The sequence below is a fragment of the Phycodurus eques genome, chromosome 4 (assembly GCF_024500275.1).
Source record: "Phycodurus eques isolate BA_2022a chromosome 4, UOR_Pequ_1.1, whole genome shotgun sequence".
Lineage (NCBI taxonomy): Eukaryota > Metazoa > Chordata > Actinopteri > Syngnathiformes > Syngnathidae > Phycodurus > Phycodurus eques.
In genome coordinates, this window is record NC_084528.1 from 11,494,372 (window position 1) to 11,521,954 (window position 27,583).

The following is a 27,583-nucleotide window of genomic DNA, read 5'->3' on the forward strand; positions in this document are numbered from 1 at the left end:
GGAGAAAAGCGCTATACAAGTGTGGCCCATTTGGAATTCCAAACAGTTTGGACAACATTTAATAGCTTGCGCCTGTTGCCAGCTTCAACGTGCCTGCTTGGAGATACGGAGCACCAAATATGCAGGTCTTGATGTGAGACATTTGAGAAAAGGGCACTAACAAATGTCAGTTTTCTCTGGTTTGATACCCTGAAATGTTCGATAAAATCTAAAAAAAGCTCCGACTGCATTCACCCCCCCAACTGAAGTAGCAGTTGCGCCTCCTCTGTCTTCACAAGTTTGCTGGCTTCACATGCACAGCAACATTAAAAATTAAACTGAATTACACATTGACTTTGGTTGAACAACAAACAAAAAAAATCAGATGTGAGCAAAAAAAAAAATTATGATTTGGTAATGAAGACCTGCACTGTCGTAGCTCGCTAGCCCGCTAGCTCAAAGACCGGCAGTGTAGTCGTGTATTTCATCACCGCCTCACTCCTCGTGTGTGGCGGTGGCGTGTGTGGCGCCACATAACAGAGACATTTCAGGGAAGGTCAAATGTTTATTAAAAACAGCGGCACAACGTTATTCAACTTATGGCTTGCACTACAGACATATATATAAAGATATCTATATATATAAATCTATTTTTCATGATTTTGGAGCGTCATTTTATACATTTGGTGATTATTATTATTATTTTTCTTATCCATCCAGATTTGGCAGGACTGTTTACAACTCTCTTCTCTGTAGTGTGTCAAATTGGTAACACATTTTCTTTTTTACTTTACACGGACATGAAACAACATTGTTGTTTTCCTTGATTTCTTTCACACGTTTGGTCTGCATGTGGCTTTCTGCGTAATGCGGACTTTGCTGTCAGGAGATTCTGTTTCCATGATGTGATCTAATGTGTCTCTGGGGCCCAAAATACGAGTAGAACACTAGCTACAAGATAGTTTACAGAATTTTCCCCAAAAAAGAACTCACCAAGAAGAAAGCAAAACAATTGTGTGTCTTGTCCTAGTTAAATGTTGTCATCTTCCCTGAGGTATTTGTTTCAAATTATGAATTAAATGTGGACACGATGTTAACATGCTCACATTCAAAAATCTCCACATTCAGGCCAATTCTAAATAGAAAAGCTTGACAGGGATTGCTATTTATAATTTAATAACTTAAGAATTAACATTTAAAAAAAGTAACAATTGATTTTTAACACCAAAAGGAATTGACATCGCCACGATGAAGGTGATTAATGTAGCTTCCCACTGATTTAATATTACTCTTTGGTCTGTGAAGCTACAGTATGCCTGCATCTTTTCAAGCTGCACTTACAGTACATTATCCCTTATGAGCGAAAATGGCACGTTAAATCTCGTGGTATTGTTCTGAATTTACGAGGTAGAAGGAAGGAAACATGAGGTATTATGGCAAATAAAGGGCTTCAACAAGGTGATCTATGCGTTGCTGTCATTATGCATTTGCTATGACGGCACATATCATGTTAGTGGCTTGTGTGACAACTGATTGTGGGCCGGAAATCGATAGGATTTGCAGTCCTCTCTGTGCCAGTCTCAATGATGTCAAAATCCGGTTTAGTAACAAGCTGTGCAATAATTAGCCATTAAATTACTGTATACTAGTATCTCCCCAACAGCGAGTTGTAATTTTTATTTTGTACAAGGCAGGACTTAAAACATGACTTTTCGGTTCCAAAGTCCCAGTCCTCATGGATGAGATACTGTCGCCCCATTTTAATACTGTTAATACCACGATCATGAAAAACTAAAGGATATTGACTAAGAGTGACGTAACACTTTTAAGGTCTTGGTCTTGTCTCGGACTGGCTGGATTCAGAATTTTCCGTCGAGACCGGTTGAGACCAGCATTGATCTGCTATTCATCAACTTCATTTAGGTGATAATAAGGTGTTGGATTTACCTTGCCCAACATTATAAAAAATAGACATAAAAGGAATGAAGACGCTGGTTTCTTTTTCTCATGAGGAGGGCGGATGAGATTGTTCAGATTACAGCCTCTCAACACGCTCTAAACAATCTCTTCTGTCGCTCCTGCATTTATTTGAAAATAGGGAGGTTTCTAAGTTTACAAGACACAACACACTAAGGGGAGGGTTTCAAGGTAAAAACATGGCATCAACACCTGCCACGTCCCGGCCACGTCCTTCTCTCTGATGATTCCTGCTGAGTCATCTTCTTGAAGGCGAGACATCTTTCTTTCTAAAAATTGTCCATAATACTCATGCAAGCTAAGCAAATAAACGATAACTTCTACTATATATCTAACATAAGGAGAAGGACTTGTTAAAATAACAAATAGCTCAATTCATTTGTTCCGCGGTGTTGTAACTCTTCAACCTTGGTTGACTTGATGGTTTTTAAAATACATTTTTAAAAAGACTCGGTCTCGATCCCCAAAAGTCTTGGTATCTCGGTGAGTTCTGGTCTGAAGCAAGTTTTTGTCTCAGATAGTGTGGTCTTGAGCACTATTAATGAAGTCTGCAAAAGAAATGTGTTAGCCATGTTTGTAGCGAAACAAAAAAAAGTAAATTAGATGATTTGACATTTAATTTGGTGATTATGAAAGTAAAATGTTGTAGGGCCATTGTACAGAGGAAGGACACATCTTTCAATCAGCCCATGCTTTTCTTTTCTCAGTTGAAGTATTGGCCAGCAGTAAGGCCATTATTCACATGAATTATGAGTCTTATTTGGCACCGACACTTGACAATAAACTAAACAGAATAGCTTCACTTTAATCGTTACATACTGTCAGTTAAAGACATGCTGGTCTTCTCTGTTTGGTTTTCACGCTTCTGTTTAAGGACAGAAGGTTAAGGGCATTGTAGCTAGAGGTGTGCAAGAACAAAAATGTACAAAGACGCCAGATTGTTTGAGGATCCTGCTCAAAAAAAAAAAAAAAAAAAAAAAATATATATATATATATATATATATATATATTGAAAAAATGAGAAGAGTGACTTACGGGAACCTTTTAACAAGAGAAACAAAAGAAGTGTGAGAGAGCTTGAGTGACAGAGCAACTGTGACAAGCAAAGAGATGAATTGAGAAAGACAAAAAAAATGCATAATTCCTGTTTCTCTTTCCATCTCTTCCTTCTTGGTGTCATGCTGTTACCGGGGCTCACTAATCGGATGCTGGGAATGTGTGACAGCTACCTTTAGGGTTGATGTAGTGTGTTCAGGTGGAAAGAAGTGCCGCTTCTGTCCAGGCAACCATGTGCAGATTGTTGCCAGATATAACCATTTGGCAGCCACTGTTGATCTGATGGAATATTATACAAACCCATGGAGCACAATATATTTCATTTTTCTCAAAGGCTTTAAGGTTGCTCATTACATGAAAGAAGAAAGGACGAAGTACTGTATGTTCTCTCACTTTTTCTGCAAATAATTTATTTTATGCAAATAACCTTTCTTCTCTGTGTAGTTGACCCTAAAGCCTCTTATCTGTCACCATCAAGGTCAACCTGGGTAAAATATCCCACCGCATGCTCTTTGCTTCCTTTTGTAGCCCTGACTGATACAAATCTAATGTTAGTTTGTACAGTGCTGGAATGTAAGGCGTGACTGCTTCCTTGACAGAAATGCATATACATTACATATATGAGTAACCTTTTCACAGTCGTGTAAGAATGGGTTTTGGAATGCATCTTCTGCCATTAACTAGCCCATGCTCACCAGATTACAAAGATTTGAGTTTTTAATCATTTGCAACGTTTGTCATATTATTCTAGACATCAAGCTTCTATTCATTGCTTTTCAAGTCAGCACTTGAGCAAAAGTTGACAAGCAAAATGCTTTTATGCTTTGTTGTCTTGATATGATATGATTAAATGTATAAATTGGTGGGCGGAGTCATGAAATAAGGTTTAGCATGTATGCCTAATAGTTTTGAGCTTCAGGTTTCTGAAGTTGACGTTACACAATATACAGCATATAGTGATATTTAATCCTTAGTAAATCCCTTATATATTTTATTGCCTTTCTAACAACAGACTGATGGAGGTCAATCACTGGTTTTCCTCTCGTAGAAAATATGGAACTGTGCAAACATCAACAAACAGCTATAATGGCTTGAAGAGAAAAAAAATCCTGAGTCTGAAATGTGTACATGTGCATATGTTTTTAATTCCATAAAAGAGTTTAAATGGCGACTAATACAAATCCATCCATCCATCCATTTACTGAGCCGCTTCTCCTCACTTGGGTCGCGGGCGTGCTGGAGCCTATCCCAGCTATCATCGGGCAGGAGGCGGGGTACACCCTGAACTGGTTGCCAGCCAATCGCAGGGCACATACAAACAAACAACCATTCGCACTCACAGTCACACCTATGGGCAATTTAGAGTCTCCAATTAATGCATGTTTTTGGGATGTGGGAGGAAACCGGAGTGCCCGGAGAAAACCCACGCAGGCACGGGGAGAACATGCAAACTCCACACAGGTGGGGCCGGGGATTGAAGCCCTGGTCCTCAGAACTGTGAGGCTAACGCTCTAACCAGTCGTCCACCATGCTGGCAGTAATACAAATGTGCCTACTTAATTTATATAGATTTTTATATATAAGATATAATACTTTTTCAGTGATCACCACAAATAGAGAGTGAGGATGGAGCAGAATGAGAGAGACAGAGTCAGACACCTACTTGCACTAGGGGAACAGAATTCAGTATTTTAAATGGAAAGGTAACTCATACCAATAGAAATGGTATTGTCTTATTCTATACTGCATTTGAAAAAAATAGTTGTAAATTGTGAAACCCAATATACCGCCCCAGCCTGAGAACCTCGATACACAGAATTGATCAAACTGTTCAGACGAGAACAGTTTTCATCTGTATTAATATCTCATCAGAGCGAGGCGTCTTGTGATCATCTGATGGCAGAGCTCCTTCCGCTGTATGTCTCTGTTATTGAAATATTTAACAGCTGCCATCTTACCAGCGGTCGACATGTGCGCTCCTCTAGTCCCATGAATATAACCAGCATCCAGGCAAACATACATAACCTCAGGGTGTTCTATGATGTGTGATAATAGTGTCCATGTGGAAATTGCTGCGGGTTTGTTGTATTTTTCTCACTCCACTGCGATTATCCATAATTTATGAACTACATGACAAATGAAAATGACAATTAAATCAATTTATTTGTAAAATTGACAGCATTTATGAATCAATAATTTTCCAACTCTAAATGGAAACATTTCATTGGAATTTTTTCGCGAGACAAAATAATAATAAACAAATTACATGGTGCAGGGACACAAAGACTGGAATTGCCATCAGTTGTATAACGATATCACAACTTAATTTGTTGAAATTAAACTTGAGCTCTTAAGATTGTGACGCTGACTCTCACTATTTCACTTTGAGCTGGTCGATTTTGTTTGCATGAAGGGTAGTAAAAAGAAGAATCAATTATTGCATTGTGATGCACGTGTACATTCATTTTAAATTGAGGAATATATTTCAGTATTATTAAATAACATTAGATGGCTGCGCCATATTATGGCATGCATTATAATGCAGAATATGTATATTTTTTACGTGATACAAATACTATAGTATAATACTATATACTTTGCTAAAATATTGCGATATTGATGGTATTACAAGTGGGAGTAAAGTTCATCCAGACAAACATGCATGCGTCCATGGCTGTCAATTCTCAGAAAGATTTTTGGCAAATGTTACATTCAGATTCATACAACTCTTCCATTTTGCTTCAATGCAATATAAAGGAAGTAAATTGTTGAAGAATTGATTTAAATCATTGAAATATGGTTTGTTATAAAGACTGTTTTATGAAGTCGAACCTAAGAAAATAAGACATTTATTTAAAGAATATGCATCAATTTAAGATGCATCAAGATAATCGAATCAACCTTCTGAACTATAATCAAATCAAATCAAATGGTGAGGTGGTTAAAGATTTCCACCCCTTGTTGGCAGATATTTGTCCAATTTTCAAATGTTCTGCTTGTTGAAGGTCTATTGAGGGTGCATACCCCAGGTTGTGCATTAGTTAATTACCAATTTCTAACCATTTGGCTGATGTTTCCGTTGCCAAAGCAACTTCTGTCTATGATTGACAGTGGTGAGATGAGAATTATTTGTTCTGTTCTGTCATATTTCTTCCAGGTGACACCTGGTGTTTGTGAATCTCTGGCTCAAAGTATGATATTGAATGCAATCCATAATAAAAGGCTGTCAAATGTCAGCCTCTCATTTTCATACAAAATTACTTCTATCCATGTAGATACACATGAATCAGCCAAGCCACAGAATATAGATTACTTTGATGATATTTGCCATATACTGTGCCTGCAGAGGGCTTCAGAGGATCAACATTGTGCTCGAACAATAATATGTGTCTTGTTCAGGATTGAAGCTTTAACTTGTGCAGTATTCCTCCGTAATAAATTTGAAGATGACCTGTCTGAATCAGAATTGGGAAATGGAATTTTGGATGCGTCTGAATTTGCCCTGAGTTGTTAGCTCACTTACAGTTTTAAAATGGATATCTTCAACTGCCGTAACCCAGTGAAATTGTCATTGTCTCGATGTTTGATACTATGATGACACAGTTGCAATCGAAGAAGAGATGCAGTCACTCACACTTGGGTTTTAGCTTTGAGGTCTGAATTGTCACGACTAAGCTTTATTTTCAGATCTTTTATCAACCTTGACTGTGGCCATGAGTAAATATCTTGGCTTTTAAGGTTGACAGGTGTAAAGAGGAGACTGAAAAGCAAAGGCTCCAGCTCATCAAGTCTAATTCATCACATGACTGCGCACAGTGCTATACCACAGCATCTGTTTCTCTCGCAGACCTCGTTTTCCTGCATTGCATGCTGCCAGCGGCGCATCATAAACTTATTGTTTGCCTTGTCATGGTAATCATTCTTGCAACACACTACAATCAGTTTGCATAACTTTTGAATTAATGTACTAAATAATTCAAATAAAATCATTTGCCAGTGGTATTACATTGCAGGCCAGTGCTTTTTAGTATTACGTTTCATTGCATTACACTCATTCTGGTGGGTGATATGGAGCGTGCACAATGCAGTCGCTGATTGTTATGTCCACTGCCCACCCCCAATTTCCTTGGTTTTGGTCAAGTATTAGTGCCTTTTTGAATTGTCTCTACCCCAATGGATTGGAATACAGAGTGCATAGTGTAGGCTAAAATAGTTTCGCAAGTAGGACTTTGGGCATTGCACTAGCATACAAAATGCAACCAACCAGTAAGAAACAAAAATTCGTTGAAAAAATGGATTTAACAGTGACAAAGATTGACTGGTTTTCAACTTGGTTTTGTCCCGCATACTTTGTACCTTTTTATGACTCAATTTTCAATGTTGAAAAAATAGCATTAAACATTGTGTGACAGAACATTTCCTCCTTACTGTTTTGTATGGCAAATGCTTTTTGGTGTTTGTCTGTATGCTGTACAGTACCTTATACAAAGTGTAATTATTTACTGCTCGGATCATCACTGTGAACAGTACTGTAATTGGAAACTATCGAAGCTGTAAATACACCACACTTTTCACACACACGCAGGCACAGACACACAGACACACACACACACACACACACACATGCACATATTAATTATCTGGCTGGCTTTGGAGCAGAGGTTTGGTAACACAAATGGCCCCGAAATTACCAAGAGAAAAGCACCTGACAAAACAAGATGGCAATAGTGAAGGAGACATTTTGTTTCATGCTCAAGTTCTGTTCATACTACACAAGCTGACTTAGAGCAGTGGAGGGTCGATACAACATCAGCAAGTGGTGCTGAGGAATGGCCGGCAACACATCTTGTTTATGATGTCATGAAACTAAATGGATTTGTTTGGACCCACACCTAATTTCAAATGCAGTAATGAAGCAGTCTGTTACAATACGCCGGCCTGCTTTCACACACCATCCAGCAATAGGAAGGGTTCTTGCATGCGTTTGCATTGTCTAATGGCCATTATATTGCAGGTGGACAAATTGCATGCATATTAAAGGATGGAGTGTTTAATTAGACACATAACGAGCACTGACTTGCGGTGCAAGGTGTTCACTGTTTATTTGAAGTAATTGCTAACGCATGTACAGCACACTTCTGATCACATTCCCTGTGGACTTCTACCATGTTGGGTGTGTCTTTTCTTTTTTTTTTTTAAAGAGAAAACAAAGCCTATTTGTAACATCAGAAATACGCTACTTTGGTTTCACTTTTTGGATGTGCAAATTGATTTTCATGGGGATATTGCTTTTGTGGGTTTGTTAAATATAATAAATACTTATCTACAATAGTTTTTGATTGCCTGCATGAATTGGATTATGTGAATCGATCATTTTGTTTGGTAATGAAGTCTCTTTCTTTTGTCTATAGGTTAACAGGATTTAGCATTCCTCCACCTGTTACCAGTTCTGGTTCCATTTTTTCACTGAGGCTTACCAGTGACTTTGCAGTAAGTGCTCACGGATTTAAAGCCTCATATGAAGGTAAGAACGTTAAACCTTTCTTTCAGTGACAAACTGCCATTTATATCACATGGAACAAATAGTGTGTCAATAAAGATGAAATTTATGTGCAGAAAGCACTTCATAAACTGGACTGTCATTTAGAGGAATTATACATCATTTGCCAGACGTTATGTGGGGAGTTGTCATGTGATTCCTGGAGTGCTTCCACTGTTACTTATCGAAACATGAGATACTTCATCCATCCATCCATCCATTTTCTGAGCCGCTTATCCTCACAAGGGTCGCGGGTCTGCTGAAGCCTATCCCAGCTATCTTTGGGCAGGAGGCAGGGTACACCCTGAACTGGTTGCCAGCCAATCGCAGGGCACACAGAAACTAACAACCATTCACACTCACATTCACACCTACGGGCAATTTAGAGTCGTCAATTGACCTACCACGCATGTTTTTGGGATGTGGGAGGAAACCGGAGTGCCCGGAGAAAACCCACGCAGGCACGGGGAGAACATGCAAACTCCAAACAGGGAGGGCCGGGGATTGAACCCCGGACCTCAGAACTGTGTGGCAGACGCTCTAACCAGTTGTCTACCGTGCCGCCTGAGGTACTTTAATTAACTAAATTAATCTCATATTGTACAAATCACATCCCTCCCCCCAAAGTCCTGAACTTTTTCTGCCACTCCAGAGGTGCAACTGGAATTGCATGGCAGATGGCGAATGGAATTAGTTGAAGTAATGGATGTACCAAGTTATGTGTGCTGAAGCTTAGCTGAGTGCAGTGGGGAGCTGTCTAAATATGAATTATCCTTCCGTGACCATCTTGCGTGCCCATTTTCCTGTACACTACTACGTTTTCAGAAATCCATCCCATTTCCTGTCTTTTTCTGCTCATTCATAATGCTGCAGCTCGGGTTCTGACCAGAACAAAGAGATCAGAACATATTACTCCAATTCTAAAGGCTCTCCACTGGCCCACAGTCAGCTTTAGAATATACTTTGAAGTTCTGCTACTGTTCTATAAAACACTAAATGGTTAGGTCCTGAATACAATAAAGACATGCTAATGGAATATACGCCCAGTCGGGCTCTGAGATCTGCTGACTCAGATAAGATAACGGAGCACAGAGTCCAACGCAAACATGGCAAAGCTTTTAGCTGCTATGCTGCACACAAATGGAATAACTTTGTTTCAAACTGTAGGCGTTGCTTTTCTTTCCTTCATTCTTTTTTGTCATTTCTTATACTTTGCATTCTTCTTTCCTAAGTCCGTCCTTCAATGTTCTTCACAGCCTGATCTATTCTTCTCCCGCTCTGACACGCTGACTTCATCCACAAGTTTCACTGCTCCTCATTTTCAGAATCATTTTCCTTCCATTTTTACCCTCTGCTCATCCTCCCTTATGCCCTAGACGTGGCCGGAGCAAGACCTCTGCTGTCTTCATCTGCTCATTGGTTGTTCCCGCTTGTCCTCCCGCTCGTTATCTATCTGGCTCCATCTCTCTTTCTCCTGCATGTGTCATCTTTATGAACTAAGGTTTTCTTCATTGTGACTTCTGCAAATGTGAAGGTTATTTATATGGTGGTGGTAAAGTCGTAGTTGAATCTGCTCACGCTCTTAACGAATTGCTGTTTATTTACAGTGAATTTACAACAGTGTGTTACTGTAGTTCATAATCATTTTAAAATACTGTTAAATTACAGGTAAATTAACAGTTAAAGTAGTCATTTATCATAACAGTAATTAACTCTAATTTAACGGCATAAAACGCAATTTTTATGAATAGCTTTAATTAACGGTGAATTAAAACAGAATCTTATTGTATTTTATGATAGTTGTAAAATCCTGTTATCTAGTCATCCCTTGCATGTAATTAACAGTTCAATTAGTCATTCAACAATAACAGTAAATAACTAATTTTACAGCATAAAACAGCATTTTGTAATTAATAGTTGTAAATTAACAGTGGATTACAACAGTATCTTACAGTATTTTTTGATAATAGTAAAACATAGTTAAATGGTCATCCCGCACATGTTAATTAACAGTCAATGCGTGGTTAACATGTACAAACTGTAATTTAACAGCATAAAAGAGTATACTGTTAAAAATTAACAATAACTCCCTTTTTTTTTAACCATGGAATTGAGAACAGTTTCTCATTTACAATGCCGACCAAGAGGCAAGCTAGGGTTCAGTGTCTTTAGCCAAGGATGCTTCAACAGCAGACAGTCGGACCTGGGATTCAAACTGACAACTATTTGGTCAGTGGATGAGTGGCTCTACTGACTGAGCCACAGTTACCCCTCTCTCAAGTGATGGAAGTAGGCCCCATCATCCCTTCACATGCCCAGAGTCTCAGTATTCTACTGATGATTGAGGGCATATGTTTCAATATTGGCGGCAGCACTTCTTAATTCGTCAAACTTGGCTATCTTGAATTTGGACAGCAAAGCCTTTTTTGATATTAACTGGCTGTCATGATGAACATGGCTGGGTCCGGACTGCTGTGCTATTCAGTCCAAAATTAGAAGCCGTGAAACGGGGAATTTGTGGGATTTATAGGAATTTAAAGGAAAAACAGTATTTTATCGGTGTTAGGATTGCATGATTAAGGCCAAAATAACAATCACAATTATTTTGATCAATATTGTGATCACAATTATTAATCACGATTATTCCTAATGTTAGGGAAAATATTTATTTTTATTGCACTACTTTTTAACAAACAGTATTTAACAATTTCCAGTTCAAAACAAATCTTTAAAAAAGAATAAATGATAGATGATATTAAAAAATAAATAAATGTACACCCCTAAAAAAAATTATACTTTAGAAAGGGCTAACTGAATAAATGTGCTATTACAAAGTGCAATCGCGAATTGCAACTAAATGGAAGCTATTACAATTAATGCATAAAATGCAATATCATTAGGCTTTAAGCACCGACTTCTCATTTGAAAATCCCCTTTGTCAATATAGTGAATTGTCAAGGACAGTACGTCTCTGTTGTTCTGCTTGACCATTGGTCAGTCGTGCAGGGTCACAATATCCAAAGTACTCGATTTCCTTCTCTATTTACTTTTGCCATTTTCTTTTCACTGCGGTCAGGCCTGCCGAAAAGTTGAAGCTGCTACAATGATTGTTAATAGTGTCTTACCCTGACACGCCACCTCTCTACCAACGTGCTGAGAGATCCAACTTCAAAATAAAAGCTTCTTATATTACTACATTAGACATCAATGCAATTTTAAGCTTCATTTTGAGCGCAGTGCTGAAGCTTAATGAAAACTTAACCATGTGTTCGCCCCCTGATGGCTGACTGACTAGGTTGCGGGTACTGCTGCAAATGAAGCATGTCTCATATGCAGCAGTCCGACCATCAGGCTCATTTAATCGTGGCAGCCAAAATCACGATCGCGATTAAAAGTCGATTAATTGTGCAGCCCAACAGATGGGCAGCTGTGGCCAAGTGGTTAAGCTCATTGCCTGCCACCATGGGGACCCCGGTTCAAGTCACCACCCAGTAGACGGATCTGAGCAAAATAACAAACAAACAAACAAAAAACATCAGCTTGACAGAGCTTGAGAGCATGCAGCAATGGACCATCCCCCCCCCCCTCCCCAACAATCCAGGGACCCACGGCTGTGGTAGGTTTGTGCAAACACCTGTACCCCGGTGTACCCCAGATAGCTCTGTGTGTGCCGCCACTAACAATGTGTGTTTGCTGTGTATGCAACAGTGATGGGTTAAATGCAGAGGAAGTAGTTTATGTCTTCATGACAGTAATAGGTGATTCTTGTTTTATTACACTTTGAAGAAACAGTAACATACTGGCATATACTAAAATTACCATAACCCAGTTATCCTACTATGGTGTATTGTCAGAATCAGAATCATCTTTATTTGCCAAATATGTCCCAAAAACACACAAGGAATTTGTCTCCGGTAGTTGGAGCAGCTCTAGTACGACAAAAGACAGTCAATTTACAGAACACTTGGAGACAGAAAGACATTGACAAAAAAACAAACAAAAAAAAAAACAGTCACTGAGCAGTAAAGGGTTGCTAGTTATCTGGTGGCACGGTGGGTGACTGGTTAGAGCGTCAGCCTCACAGTTCTGAGGACCGGGGTTCAATCCCCGGCCCCGACTGTGTGGAGTTTACATGTTCTCCCCGTGCCTGCGTGGGTTTTCTCCGGGCACTCCGGTTTCCTCCCACATCCCAAAAAACATGCATAAATTGGAGACTCCAAATTGCCCGTAGGTGTGACTGTGAGTGTGAATGGTTGTCTGTTTGTATGTGCCCTGCGATTGGCTGGCAACCAGTTCAGGGTGTACCCCGCCTCCTGCCCGATGACAGCTGGGATAGGCTCCAGCATGCCCGCGACCCTCGTGAGGATAAGCGGCTCAGAAAATGGATGGATGGATGGATAGTTATCTGGTAATGTCAGTACATTGTTTTATTTTTTTTGACAATTGTGCAAAAAGATGCAGAGTCCTCTAGCACTTAGAGCAGTTCGAATGACTAATATTGCAATAGTCCGGTGCAATGACCATTGTGCAAAGGGCGCTGAGACTTCAAGGAGTGTATGCGGTTTAAAGTGACGAGTAGTGTGATAATCTGGGACAATGTTGGTTGTGCAAATGTTGCAGATACTCCTCAATCAGTGTGCAAATGGAGCAGATGCTACTCTGGCATGAGTGGCCAGTATTGGCCAACAACAGATATGCAAATAGTGCTGCGTAATCCAAAATACAGTAATATTCAGTTAAAAAATATAGTAATATTCATTTAAAATTACCAGCACTCACTGTGAAATTATGGTAACATACTTTAATGCATAATAAAGTAATATACTGTTAAAATAAATGATGGTAGATGTACTGTTAAATTACAGTTACATGCTGCAATCCATAATACAGTAGTATACTGTTAAAATAAATTACACTCGATGCACTTTAAATTGCAGTGACAATGCATGTCATCAAAAATACAGTAGTATGCTGTTAAAATCAAATTTCTGTAATGCACTGTAATATAACTGAAAATTACTCGCGTCCCTGCTGCCAGTAATTCCATTTATTTATTTTTTTTACAGTGTAATTCTTTAGAGTGCAGTCTTTTTCCAACTATCGTTGACATCATAACATCAGGAGCACACACATCTTTTAAAAACATTCTCAGTAATATGTAACTCAAACCTCCACTTGGACCTTTGTAATAGTGGTTCCTTTATTCATTCGTTCATCTTCTGTACCGCTTCTCCTCACTAGGGTTGCGGGCGTGCTGGTGCCTATCCCAGCTATCTTCGGGCGAGAGCCGGGTACACCCTCGCCAGCCAATCGGAGGGCACATATAAACAAACAACCATTCGCACTCACATTCACACCTATAAGCAATTTAGAGTCTTATATTAACCTACCATGCATGTTTTTGGAATTGAGGAGGAAACCTGAGTACCTGGAGAAAACCCACGCAGGCACAGAGAGAACATGCAAACTCCAAACAGGCGGGGCCGGATTTGAACCCGGGTCCTCAGAACTGTGTGGCAGACGTGCTAACCAGTCTTCCACCGTTCCACATGATTCCATTATGTACAATTGATATTATGACTAATACTTATTTCAATCGTGCACCTGCTATGAATCTTATTGTGTTTTAATTACATGATAATCAATATAAAAAACAATCTATAGCTAACTATTTCCAATACTGAGAGACTAGCTTGCTTTTATGTCAGTAATGCATTTAGTCCTGGAGTGTTTTATGACTGTTGCTTTTGAAATGTCACTCTGTAGTTATATCGGTTAGTCATTTTCAACACAGCACACCACTCATCCTTGTTACAGTATATACTGTCGCTAAAGTGCTCTCCGTCCTATACATTCATATGCCTGAAAATGTTCAATGCTCGTGGACAGGATAAACTGATTGAATCATGGTTGTAATGAAGTGGATTTAAATGTGTGTGCATGTGAAGGACAGTCAAGGCCAAAGCCAGAGGGAATCTAATTTCCTAAATGTCCTGCGAGTCTTTATCAAATATGTTGCAATGCAAAACGTCCCAAACCCAAAAACATACTTTAACTGTTATACAGGACACTTGACACAAGAGGGCCTTCCAGTGGTCAACCTGTATTTAGAAAGAACAATAAGGAGGGCTTCATGCAATGAACAAATTTTTTTTTTACGATCTTTAAATTTAAGTTCTGTTGTAGCTTCGCAAGTGATAGCAATAGGCTGTAGCTGTGCTTAGTAACTCGGCCTAGATGGTTAAAAAGCTTTCTGCATCCCCTGTTGAAGGTGGTGTATGGAATGAAAAGAAATTCAATACCTGTCTAGGAGTACCTCAGTGCCATTTCAACCTGTAATTTTTTTGGGACAAGGCATGAAAAGACAGCCATTCCATGAAACATAATTTACAGTAATCGTTTCTAGGGTAAGATTTCATTTCTGTCTGTGGCATTGCAGAACGGCCAGCTCGTTTGCCTTGTGATGAAAAAACATAAGCTCAGTCAGTAGTCTTTGCCTTGCCTGGTTGAAAATCCTGCTCTGTAGTCCGTCAAAGCAGCCTCCTCGGAAGCCAGAGCGTCAGTCGGTGCATGCGGCTTCTTGTGTGTTTGCAAACACCACCACTCTGTCAAAAATCCATCTTCTTCAAAGACCTACAGAGATGTTAGATACACAAGTGAAATAAATAGTTCAGCCTCGAGGAAATCTTGCACCCAACTATCTTATTTACTAGTTCACATAAATCACTCGTTGCATGTGCAATGAGGATTAATGTCCGTCTGACTCTCTGCGAATATCTAATGGTAAAATGTCTTTTAAAAATGTTTGATGAAAAAAGAACTTACATTAAATTAAAAATGCATAGTATATGCTAGAAGGTTGTTTGTGCAGTCATAAGGACAATCATTGCGGCCTTTAATTTGGGATAGGGTATATTACATTTACGTGTAAGTAAATAATTACTTTAATAGTTGCTTCCTAGAAAGGTTTTTAACCTTCATTCAGGAGTGTCAGCTAAGATTGGTGTGTCCTAAAGTGATTGACGTTAGCAGTACTGTCATAACAGTTTAATATTCCTTACCTAACAATGTCAATGATCTGGTTGGCCTCTTACTTACCTAGTCAACTTCCATTCTGGGGAAAAAGTGACTGCCCTTTTACAGTAGGAAGATCTGACACAAATAGGCTTCGTCGATTATACAGGTCAGGAATACAAGTGTGTTAGAACAATATTTGTAACACATTATTGATTGTGAGCGCAGTTATCAATCAACTAACACCAGAATAAATAGAAGAAACAATAAAGTACATATAGCAGGTGTGTCCAACCTTTTTGTCACTTCCAATGCTGATTTAATGAATGCGTTTGTGTGTGTGTGTGTGTGTGTATCGAAGCTAGTGGCCCCACAGCTGCCTTCCCGCCCCCGCAGAGACAAAGAGTCAATACCTGACGAGATTTCACCCCCCCGTTCATTTTCCTTTAAGAAAACGCTGCCATGCTATGACCTATGTCTGTTGTCGTACTAGAGAGGCTCCAACTACCGGAGAAAAATTCCTTGTGTGTTTTTTGGACATACTTGGCAAAATATATCCAGATGATTCTGATTCTGATTAATGTACACGCAGCATCCCATATTGACAGAAAAAAACAATGGAATTGTTGACATTTTTGCAGAAGTATAAAAAAAGAAAAACTGAAATATCACACAGCCATAAGTATTCAGACCCTTTGCTCAGTATTTAGTAGAAGCACCCTTTTGAGCTAATACAGCCATAAGTCTTTTTGGGAATGATGCATGTTTTTCACACCTGGATTTGGGGATCCTCTGCCATTTCTCCTTGCAGATCCTCTCCAGTTCTGTCATGTTGGATGGTGAACGTTTTTGGCCATTTTCAGGTCTCTCCAGAGATGCTCAATTGGGTTTAAGTCAGGGTTCTGGCTGGGCCATTCAAGAACAGTCACAGAGTTGTTATGAAGCCACTCTTTGATTATTTTAGCTGTGTGCTTAGGGTCGTTGACTTGTTTGAAGGTGAGCCTTCGGCCCAGTCTGAGGTCCTGAGTACTCTGGAGAAGGTTTTCGTCCAGGATATCCATGTACTTGGCCCTATTAATCTTTCCTTTGATTGCAACCAGTTGTTCTGTCCTTGCAGCCCCCACATCATGATGCTGCCACCACCACGCGTCACTGTTGGGACTGTATTGGACAGGTGATGAGCAGTGCCTGGTTTTCTCCACACATACCGCTTAGAATGAAGGTCAAAAAGTTATATCTTGGTCTCATCAGACCAGAGAATCTTATTTTTCACCATCTTTCAGAGTCCTTCAGGTGTTTTTTTTTTTAGCAAACTCCATGCAGGCTTTCATGTGTCTTGCACTGAGGAGAGGCTTCCGTCGGGCCACTATGCCATAAAGCCCTGACTGGTGGAGGGCTGCAGTGATGGTTGACTTTCTCAAACTTTTTCCCATCTCCATCTCTGGAGCTCAGCCACAGTGATCTTTGGGTTCTTCTTTACCTCTCTCACCAAGGCTCTTCTCCCCCGATTGCTCAGTTTGGCTGGGCCGCCAGCTCTCGGAAGGGTTCTGGTCGTCCCAAATGTCTTCCATTTAAGGATTATGGAGGCCACTGTGCTCTTAGGAACCTTAAGTGCAGCAGAATTTGTTTTTGTAACCTTGGCCAGATCTGTGCCTTGCCACAATTCTGTCTCTGAGCTTTTCAGGCAGTTCCTTTGACCTCATGATTCTCATTTGCTCTGACATGCACTGTGAGCTGTAAGGTCTTATATAGACAGGTGTGTGGCTTTCCTAATCAAGTCCAATCAGTATAATCAAACACAGCTGAACTCCAATGAAGGTGTAGAACTATCTCAAGAATGATCAGAAGAAATTGACAGCACCTGAGTTAAATATATGAGTGTCACAGCAAAGGGTCTGAATATTTATGGCTGTGATATTTCAGTTTTTGTTTTTTAATAAATCTGCAAAAATGTTAACAATTCCGTTTTTTCTTTCAATATGGGGTGCTGTGTGTATATTAATAAGGGAAACAAATTAATTTAAATGATTTTAGCAAATGGCTGCAATATAACGGACTGAAAAATCTAAGGGGGTCTGAATACTTTCCGTACCCACTGTATGCTGTTTTTTTTCATTATTGTGAAACAGAGGATTTCTGTGCCAACATTAAAAATCAAATGAAAAGTCCTTGAAATTAATAATTAAAATAATAATTAAATATTGACAATAAAAAAATTATATATTAACTTGAGTAATCATTTAAAATATGAAATATAATCTGAAATAATTTTATTGGGGTTAGGCGTTACAATGCGTTTAGAAAACATTTGGACAGCTAAGTTTTTTTTTTTTTTTTTACCAACTCTGTTGCAGCCTTGAGGCAAAAAAAAATAATTAGTTTTTTTCCCTCTTCAATCAAGTACCCTACATAATGAAAAGGTTTATGTAGGTCATTTGTTTATCAAATTTAAACAGCAACAACAAACTCAAATATCACATTGCCATGTTTAGCTGAGCCTTGTACTGCAGTGTTGGGTCCTTTGAGAATGATGCAACATATTTTGCACACATGGAAGAATTTCTGCCCTGTTGATCCTCTTCCAGCTCTGTCAGGGTGGTGGTCAACATTGGCCGACAGTCATTTAAGATATCCGTCCAGAGATTTCCAATTCTGTGGTTTGGACATTCAGTGACATTCAGCGTTTATACTTCAGGCTGTGTGCTCGGGGTCACGTTGATCACTCTTGACAATGTGCTCCAGTCAGTCGCAAGGCACGTACAATATAAACAAACAACCGTTCACACGCACAATTGCACCTATTGGCAATTTAGCTATGTTGATTGATACACGTTTTGGTGGAAGCTGTGTGATGGTGTGGCAGCATCTCCAACTCTGGAAAAAACAAGGCTTGCCATTATTAAAGGCAAACACAATGCAGAGAGATGCTAAAATGAGATTTTGCAGCCTGCCAGCCAACAGTTCTGATCTCAACCCATGTGAACAATTTGTGGAATCATTTTGGGTGTGGGCCCTGTTCGTCCTAGAGTGACCAACTCAACCACATTAGCTGACTTTTTTTTCCATGAATCTGTCCTGTTCAGCTGCATGGCCTTGCAGAATGGTGGATCTGTATGCCTTTGTGCTGGAACAGTTTTGCTGTGCAACAGGGGAGTTTGAAAAACTCCCTCTCTTTGTTTTAAAAGGTTGTATTATTCTGATGTTTATTGAAAATGCACAGAAAAGGGGTTATGGGGAGGGGGCAGACAGAGGGACAGAGTGGACAGGTGGACTAGGGGTGAAAACCACAGTAGAACAATAGTGAGAAAGTCTTGATATTTGAACATAAGTAGCATTACAACAGTTATTTGTAGATTGGGGGGGGGGGCAAGGGCACCAAACAAACAAAAAACGGTCATACCTAAGCGCCCGTCATGAGTAGGGCTGGGCATTGAGAACCGACCACAACCGGGACCGACGCCCAGGCCACCCCGGAACCCACCAAACCCAAAAAACCCCGGCCTCCAGCCCCGACGCCCACAGCCCACCCACCCCGAAGATGAAAAAAATGGCGAGAACCAATGAAGAACCTACGAGAACCAACAAAGAAAAAGCACGCAAGAAGACGTGCCCGCGCCCAACGGCGGCACAGGCAAACAAAACTGTGCCCCAACCCAGGTAAAATCAATGACCATTAACCCAATGCAACACCCGGAACAAAACCATACCGCGCAAAGGATGCCCCTACAACGCGCAGCGCCCAATGCGCCCCGAGCCCCAGCCCGCACTACACGGAGCCTCAGCGAAGCCATCTCCCAGCTAACCAGGCGAGTGAAACCACAGAAAACGTCCATGCCAACACCGAGATAGCCTACAGGGCAAACAGACGGCCGCACCCACGCACTGTCGGTCCCCAGCGCCCACTCGAGTCGACAAACCAACGCAAGTGCACAATGAACCGGGACAAAGCCCACACGAACGACGTCCCACACCCCGCGCCCCAACGACGAAAATCGGGAAAGGAGGCAGCCCCCCACAGCACCCGGGTCCATCCAAAGAAAAATACAATAAAATAATGTAACATAAATAAATACGCCGGCATGGTGGTTAGCACATCTGCCTCACAGTTCTGGGGACCGGCGCCTGTGCGAAGCCACCCCCCGCGCAAAAATGCCGAGCCCCGGCGCACCCTCCCCAAAACAAAAAGCCAGAAGCCCAAAACAGGAAGCCAAGCTAAAACACATTGGCTGACTTTCGGCGACTCCTGATTGAGGAGTGGAATATCATTTCCACAGCAGTGTTCAAGCAGACTGGTGACAGCGAGTGGAGGAGGAGCCAGGCCATTATGCCTGTGGTTGTTCTTCCACACACCACTGAGACTCATGAATAAACTGCAAAATTGCCAATATGTCTTGTTTCTTTGTTGTTAGTGATGACGTAAATCATCCAATCCATCAAAGAACACATAAGGATTCAATAGCAACAGAAGAATAAATTATTTTCTAATAGAAAGTGACCTCTTGCCCAAAGTCAGCTGGGGTAGACTCTAGTTTACCTGCGACCCTAATAAGGATAGGTGGTATATATCGAAAATTGATGGCTAGACAATGGACAAATGGATGTTCCTTACAAATTGGGCATTAATTTAAAGGGACATAAGCAGACTTTCCAATGGCAAAAAATGTTTCTCCAAGAAGCATTGTTACAACAGAGAAATTATATAATAAACAAATGTGATAAAACCTTTATTTGGAAATAAAAAAAAAAAACATGACCCCAGGTAGTCTATAATCAAGGTCCGCAAACATTCAGAGTGTCACAGCAGATTCGCCATTTGCAAAAATACTGTTGCTTTGTCTTTGGGTATTGAGTACTTTATCGATAAGGGGAAACCTATTTTTAGCGCACAACAAATGGTAAAAAAAAAGTCGAGGGTCTGAACACATTTGTTTATTTTTCGTTGTAAATGTGCACTCATTTTTCAGAACAAACAAAAATATAAAAATGTTTAACGTCTGCTTAAGGTGATAATATTATTTCACAAATATTGTATTCCATCCAACAGAACACTGCCTAAGTAACTCAAAGGTGCTTGAGCTGAAATGAGATCTCCCAAGTGCAAATGTCATCACACACATTACCCATCAAATCATGGTAGATATGGATGCATCTACATATATTCACTTTCTGCTCTTTTTTTCATGTTCTTCGATATGTTGTCTTAGACAATAAGAGATTGTAGAAACAAACAATACTAAGAATTATGTTAGCATCCCTGTGAGTTGGACTTTGTTAATTGTTAATCACAGTGGAGATGTGAGAAGTCAGCATGTAAATATGTTTAGGGTGTTGTCTAGTAATTTAATGTGTTCATGCTGTTTGGTAATTTAATGTATTCATCATCTCAATATTATGGACTGGTAACTTGTGCACTGAATACAAAGTGCAGCTGAGCCTACTATTAATGTCATTAGTTCAGCAAGAATTGTATCTGGGTATACACTTCAGTGCTTAATTGCCCGTGGAACCAAAAATTTGGGTCTTAAAATAGTTTAGCAGATTTTAACTCAAGACTAAGGACCCTATTTTGTGACCGGCATAAACCAGGCGAGGCGGGTGGCGCAATTGTGTGCCAGGGTTGAGTTAGACCGATGTTGGTAATTTCGTAGACCAGCCACAGTCTGTGCAGCCCGCCCACTGTCGTATCCGCCGGGCTGCTCCACTGTGTTTACAGCCGATTAATTCGCTGCCAAAAAAATCAGCTACTCTCCATCCATCCATTTTCTGAGCTGCTTCTCCTCACTAGGGTCGCGGGAGTGCTGGAGCCTATCCCAGCTATCACCGGGCAGGAGGCGGGGTACACCCTGAACTGGTTGCCAGCCAATCGCAGGGCACATACAAACAAACAAAGAACCATTCACACTCACATCAACACCTACGGGCAATTTAGAGTTGTCAATTAACCTACCATGCATGTTTTTGGGATGTGGGAGGAAACCGGAGTGCCCAGTGAAAACCCACACAGGCAAGGGGAGAACATGCAAACTCCACACTGGCGGGGCCGGGGATTGAACCCCAGTCCTCAGAACTGTGAGGCAGACGCTCTAACCAGTCGACCACAGTGCCGATCGGCTACTCTCATTCCCTGTAAATGTGGTGCTCTTGATGGAGACTCAGTGCGGAAGGACTGTGTAATCGCAGCAATCTGTGCATGACTGGAGCATTGTCACTGCTCTTGGCCGGTGTGGCAAAAGACAATGTGAACGGTTACGCTTAATAATTTCAGAATGAGCAGGTGACAACCGATGGAGACTTAAATACGGGTACGTCCTCAGTAGTCACAGTCTGCCCGTGCTCTGATCAAATTCAACAAAATCGCATTAGACCAGCTGTGCCGGTAGTTAGACATGGACTGAGTAGGCATAAGTTTAGACTGACTTTCTTCCACCAAATTGTCCGTCTGCTATGGACATCTCCAGGGAAACACCCTCAAGCCTTGCACTTGGGCAAAAATCAGAAGCCGCTGGCATTTGCTCCCCACCGCAGATGTGCTGTCTATTAAAATAGATTCTTAAATATCAAAAGCCAATTAGCAGGCACATGCTACAAGAAAACAACTCCACCATTTTAAACAAACAACGAATCCATGTCATGGAAGTCATCATACCTGTTAAAAATTGCTAACGCCTGTATCGTATGTGCATTATAGTCTGCATTCTGTTAATGTCCATTGCCTTTTTGCTCAACATTCCAGTTTGAAATAATGTGTTGCAAACAAAGATCGATAATGTCAGACCAGTTTTTAGCTCTCAACACAACCATCATGTTTTCATCATCATCTTTTATCTCTCACTTGCTCTCAATTTTTATTATTTTTATTTATTTTTATTTTTTTAGAACTCTGGAGCAGCTCATGTGGAAATCCAGGCATTCCACCTAAAGGCATACTGAACGGAACCCAGTTCAGTGTAGGGTCGAAGATCCGTTACAGGTGTATCGCTGGCTATGTCCTTGATGGGCATTCACTGCTCACCTGTGTCACAAATGCAGCTGGTGTGTCAGTGTGGGACTTCCCTGTGCCAATCTGCAGAGGTAAGACTGTCTAGCTGCCGAAATGTGTGATGAAGCCATCGTAATATATTTTTACACACTTTCGCATCACGCCACTTCACACTTCTGCTTGATCTCTGCTTGACCATGTCATGAAAGTAGAAAGTTTCAGCTTTAATTTGACGACAAGGCAAGCATATATAGTAATTGTCATTGACTACAGCATGTCTACAAACACCATAAAGTACGCTCTAAGTTCTAACTAGTGATGGTATATTATACCAGCTACGTTTTGTTTTGCAGTCATTGTATACCACTTTATTTTCATCCTTTATTTGGTTTAGAGATTTCCCCAAACCTTGGACCTCCTCTGTCTATAGCAGTTTGTTATAGCGGTGATCCCAAGTTCCCAACCATAGATATGAATACTAGATATGCCAGCACGCTGTAGCAGGCCTAACTGATGTGCCTATGTGGCGGCCATGTTGGGGAGGTCAGCGGACTTACGCTCGTCTGCAATTAATGTCTTTGCGGAAAACAGGGACGGTGGCGCAAACATGGTTCTGGCAAAAATCTTTTGTAGTCGACTTAATTGAGTTAGTTGTCTTTTTTTCCCAGCCCCAGTTTGTATTAACTAAAACAACAGTAAATAAATGGTGTCTACTGAGGTAATATTTAGCGCCCCCTTCAGTGTTTATTGTTTCATGCACACGTACAAATGCTGACTTGACTCAGTGTTGCTCGGCTCAGTTTTTTTTATCCTTATCTGGATGCCAATGTTTCAAAGCGATGAAGTTATTCACGGAGTACACAAATTTAATTTCTTGAGAAATCCTCAGAGTAAAATCCCCTCATTTAGTGTTTTTTAAAGAGTTACTGTCAAGCATAATATATATTTTTTCAGTCTTCAGTAATTTAACAAGACTCATTCAGCTGAAAGCAAACATGAAGTTAGCTTAGATGAAAGGAAACTAGTGACCCTGTGTGCTGGTTGGAGGCGAGGGGGTGATAGAGTGGGGAGGGGATATAATCAGTCTGTTGTCAATCGGATGTCATCCCAATCTGTTTGGTACAGGCGGTATAGGTACACTTTGACCCCAATACAGAGGGGTGCAGTTGGTGTGTCAGTGTGGGACTTCCCTGTCTGTGTTTTTAAGAGTGGATTGAAGCACAACACACCTTCATCAACTGTGTGTTGCATTTCACATGCATAAAAAGTGCATCAGGTCACAGGAGCAAGAACTTTTCTCCTTCTAGGCAGACCTTTAAAAAAAAAACAAAAAAAAAAAACATTTTCTCTCTTACTTTTATTCATATACTGTATTCCTAAATCCTTGAGTTGAATGGCACCTCGAACCTAGCTGCACAGCAGTGAGAAAAGGCCTTCTGAAGATTTGACACATTATTCATTTGGCCCTGGAACATGTACAGCTGAAATATTAACCATCACCCTTTTCATCTTGGCGGCGTTGGGACTGCTTGACTGAGCTTTGTGGGTACCACCTGTTGGGAACATTTCAAAATTCTATTTTTGGTCAACTGCAATAACTATGACATGCTCTGCTGTTTACCTAGACACTCTGCACTTGTGAGTAGTTGATTATTGATAACCATGAGGATACAATATTTCCTCATCATTTCACAGGCTGGATTCACACTGTAGGTCCAAGTCCCCAATTCCAATCCAGTGCCTGCATGCGAACAAATCATGCCAGCGACTCACGCTGGTGAAACCTGATAGGACAAGGTGAAAGTCAAAACATCAACAACATCAATAAGAATCATCTTTATTCTGATTCTGAAAATTGTTTGCCCTAATCTCACAAGCTGAGGTTGTGGTGGCTTCAAAAGATTAGAAGAAGACCAAAACTAGTGCATGTGAACATTCTGAACTTTAATGTAAACACGATATTTTATCAATCAACATAAATAATAATTAACCTATTTAAATCCAATATGACCAACAAATATGAACATTAAATCAGAACATGTTCTTGTTACACATTTCAAAACATGAATGTCATCCATTGCAATCAATCACAGCTTTTTGATTCCTAGACAGGAAATAATTGTGCTCTTTATATTGCAGTATGAAAGTTTGAAAAAATATCTGCAAAGCAATGAGCACAAATTCTGAGCAGAATTTAAGGATTAGGTTTGTTTTTAGAATTAAACTACTTTAGTTAGCAAGAAAGCTAACATACTGTAGGTAAGAATATTGTATTTGTCTTAGCGTCAGGGCTCTGATTCACACTATTGTTTCCCCACAAGTGAAAAAAGTGAGCCATAGCAGCATCACAGATGTCACTTTTTACTTATGACACAGTGGGATAGGCCCCAGCTGGCTTTGGGCAAGAGGCAGGGTACACCCGGGACTGGCCGCCAGCCAATCACAGGGTAGTAGCCTTTTGCCCGATGCTTAATTTCTAACCAAATATAAAAGTGAAACAGTCTTTTTAAACATGCTTAATATCATCTGTGATAATTGGTTTGACCAGTGATCTATCAATTCCAAGTTTTCCTTCAGGGAAAATCTTAGCTTGTTCTTTTCACTCTGCTGCATATTGAAATAGATTTAACACGAGACGTTGGATCTCTTAGTTTTATGAAATGAAAGTACTCTATAGTCTTCAATGAAGCAGATGCACTATATCATTTATTTTGTTGAATACCGTGACAGGTTAGAACATATTTTATCTTCTGTACGTCAAAAAAAATTAAAAAATTAAAAAACAGAATATGATAATAATGAGTTGATATAAATTGAATAAGTAAAATAAGAACTGCAAAGAGCCAGCAGCACAGATTTGCACTTGCCAAGCCATTCATGGATGCATAGCACTGCTAAAGGTAAATGACAGAGTGAATGTGTAAGAGGGGACACCCTGGAAGAAACAAAAAGCTGCAGCTGGAGGGCTTATGTCCATAAAGGAAGGTGTTAGCTCCCTTCTTTCATGGGCCAGAAATGTGCTCTTTTTGAAGCCAGACCACCGCTTGAGCCCCCTTTCCCCTCATCTTAAGCCAGTGTGTCTCCTGTGTGTTAACAGATGGTCTTTTGATCTCATGTCCGCCGAGATCCTGCCCCCTTTACCCACTATTGTTTCATACAGCAACGCATACTGTACATCTCCCCAATTCACCATTTACCTTCACTGTATTCTTTCTTGTTTCTAACCTCTGTCTTATGTTGTTTTTTTGGGTTTGTTTTTTTTACCCCATTTTACCCCCTTCCAAATCTTCAGACCAGCATTTGTGTGCAAGTGGGTGTGTATCCTGTGTGACATTTGAAGAACTGAGATAGATGGAAAAAAACAAAAATGAACTAGACTATGGATGTGTATTTCCTATGCCCGCTCTGTTCTTATATAAGCATTCTGAAGCAGTGCTCCACATAAATTTGACAGCCAGAGTCAAGTTATTTTGCCTCATGCCATTTGATGCCATTTACAATCTTTATGGTAATCACAAGATAATGTGCGAATTGTGATCCCATTTAAATAGTTCAGCTATCATCGTAAAAGTGTTGGTGGAGACATTTCAACTTTTGCAGCATTTGACTTCTAATGACTATTTGAGGTTATCTCTTTTCAATCGTCATCAAATGTACTTCATGTAATTTTCTTTCCCACATTGACAAGAAAAGGGAAGAAGACATACTTAAAGAGATGTGATGTTGAACAGGTATAGAAGAGTTGGAGAAAGAGAGCTTGTTATACAACAGGCTTAGTGAACTCCAAGGGGAACAGCTGTGTAATGGGAAATTAATTATTCTAATAATGAAATGCTACTAACCGTTAGACCATTCCATTCCCTTCATCTAAATTGTCTGTGGACATTCATTAAACCAGGCAGCGAGACAGCAAACTGGGGCTTTGTGGTACCATAACAATATAGTCTATTGATACACTGTTAATTTAGATGAATACTAATATTCAGCAGATTAAAACATTTTATCAGAGAAAGACCTAGCTTCTTTTACAATGCCTTCATTATAAGTTTTTTTTTTCTCTTTTCCCAAGTTCATTTGCTCACACAATAATTTCATAGGAAATTGCATTCCAAATTATTACGCAAATGGTGTTTTTCTCTGATTCTCCTAAATTTTCAATGAAATTGACAGTCAGCATATTTTTCAAGTCATCAACGTTAGAGTATAATTTGAGTGTTTTAAACAAACTTCAAAATGGCAGGATGTTTGTTTTTATGTGTGGCTGCTTCCTTGTTCCTCAGTCTTGATTGGCTACATTCCATTTCACGTCGCAATGCATGGCATCATGACTCTGGAGTAGTCGGTTTAATATTGCCTGTCCCTAACCCGTTTTGGACACATTTTCTCTTAAAACACCTGAGACCAAAGGATAATTTTATAGGATAATCTTATAAAACATATGATAGTCTGGTGTTTATCGTCCTTGGTCGGGAAGGGGCAAAATCGGGACAAAAACAGCCTGGTTATCTTTGTGTGTACCGGCCAGGCCTTAGACTGGCCAAGTCAATCCCACTTCAGAGAATACAGTACATTTTCCTTGCTAAAGAGGAGACCGAACAGAGTAATGTCACAAATCAAACAACATCTAAAAGAGGCTGCAGTAAAAGACAGCAAAAGCATCACAAAGCAATAATACAATAGTTTGGTAATGTCCATGGCTCAATGAATTTGTAAGATCAAAGGGGCAATTTTACGAAAAAAAATACCATTTGCTTGTAAACAAATAGTTGGGTCTTAGGACTGCCTGCCCAACAATCAAATGTAACAAAAGTGCCCCTATCACATAAATATACTCAGCAGATACGACAACTTGCTTATTCACCATTCTCCGGGCCTGCTCTTTTTTCGTACGCTCCCCGTACTGGTAGCAGAAGTGGGTGCCCACAAACAGCAGGGATCATTTTATTCTCCATTGTTTTGTTCAATAAATCTAGAACGTGTATATTCTGGATGCCAATTGGTTGCCGCAACGCAGGGTCATGGAAATTTGTTGCTCCTGT

The 27,583-nt window shown here is 40.1% G+C and overlaps 1 protein-coding gene across 1 annotated transcript in view; it reads left to right on the top strand.

The window, feature by feature from the left end:
* Nucleotides 1-27,583, top strand: part of LOC133401234 (CUB and sushi domain-containing protein 3-like) — a 260,580-nt gene that overhangs the window by 34,886 nt on the left and 198,111 nt on the right. The window contains 2 exon segments of the mRNA XM_061673947.1: nt 8,424-8,536; nt 22,442-22,636. Of these exon segments, the coding sequence (XP_061529931.1) occupies nt 8,424-8,536; nt 22,442-22,636 (308 nt within the window).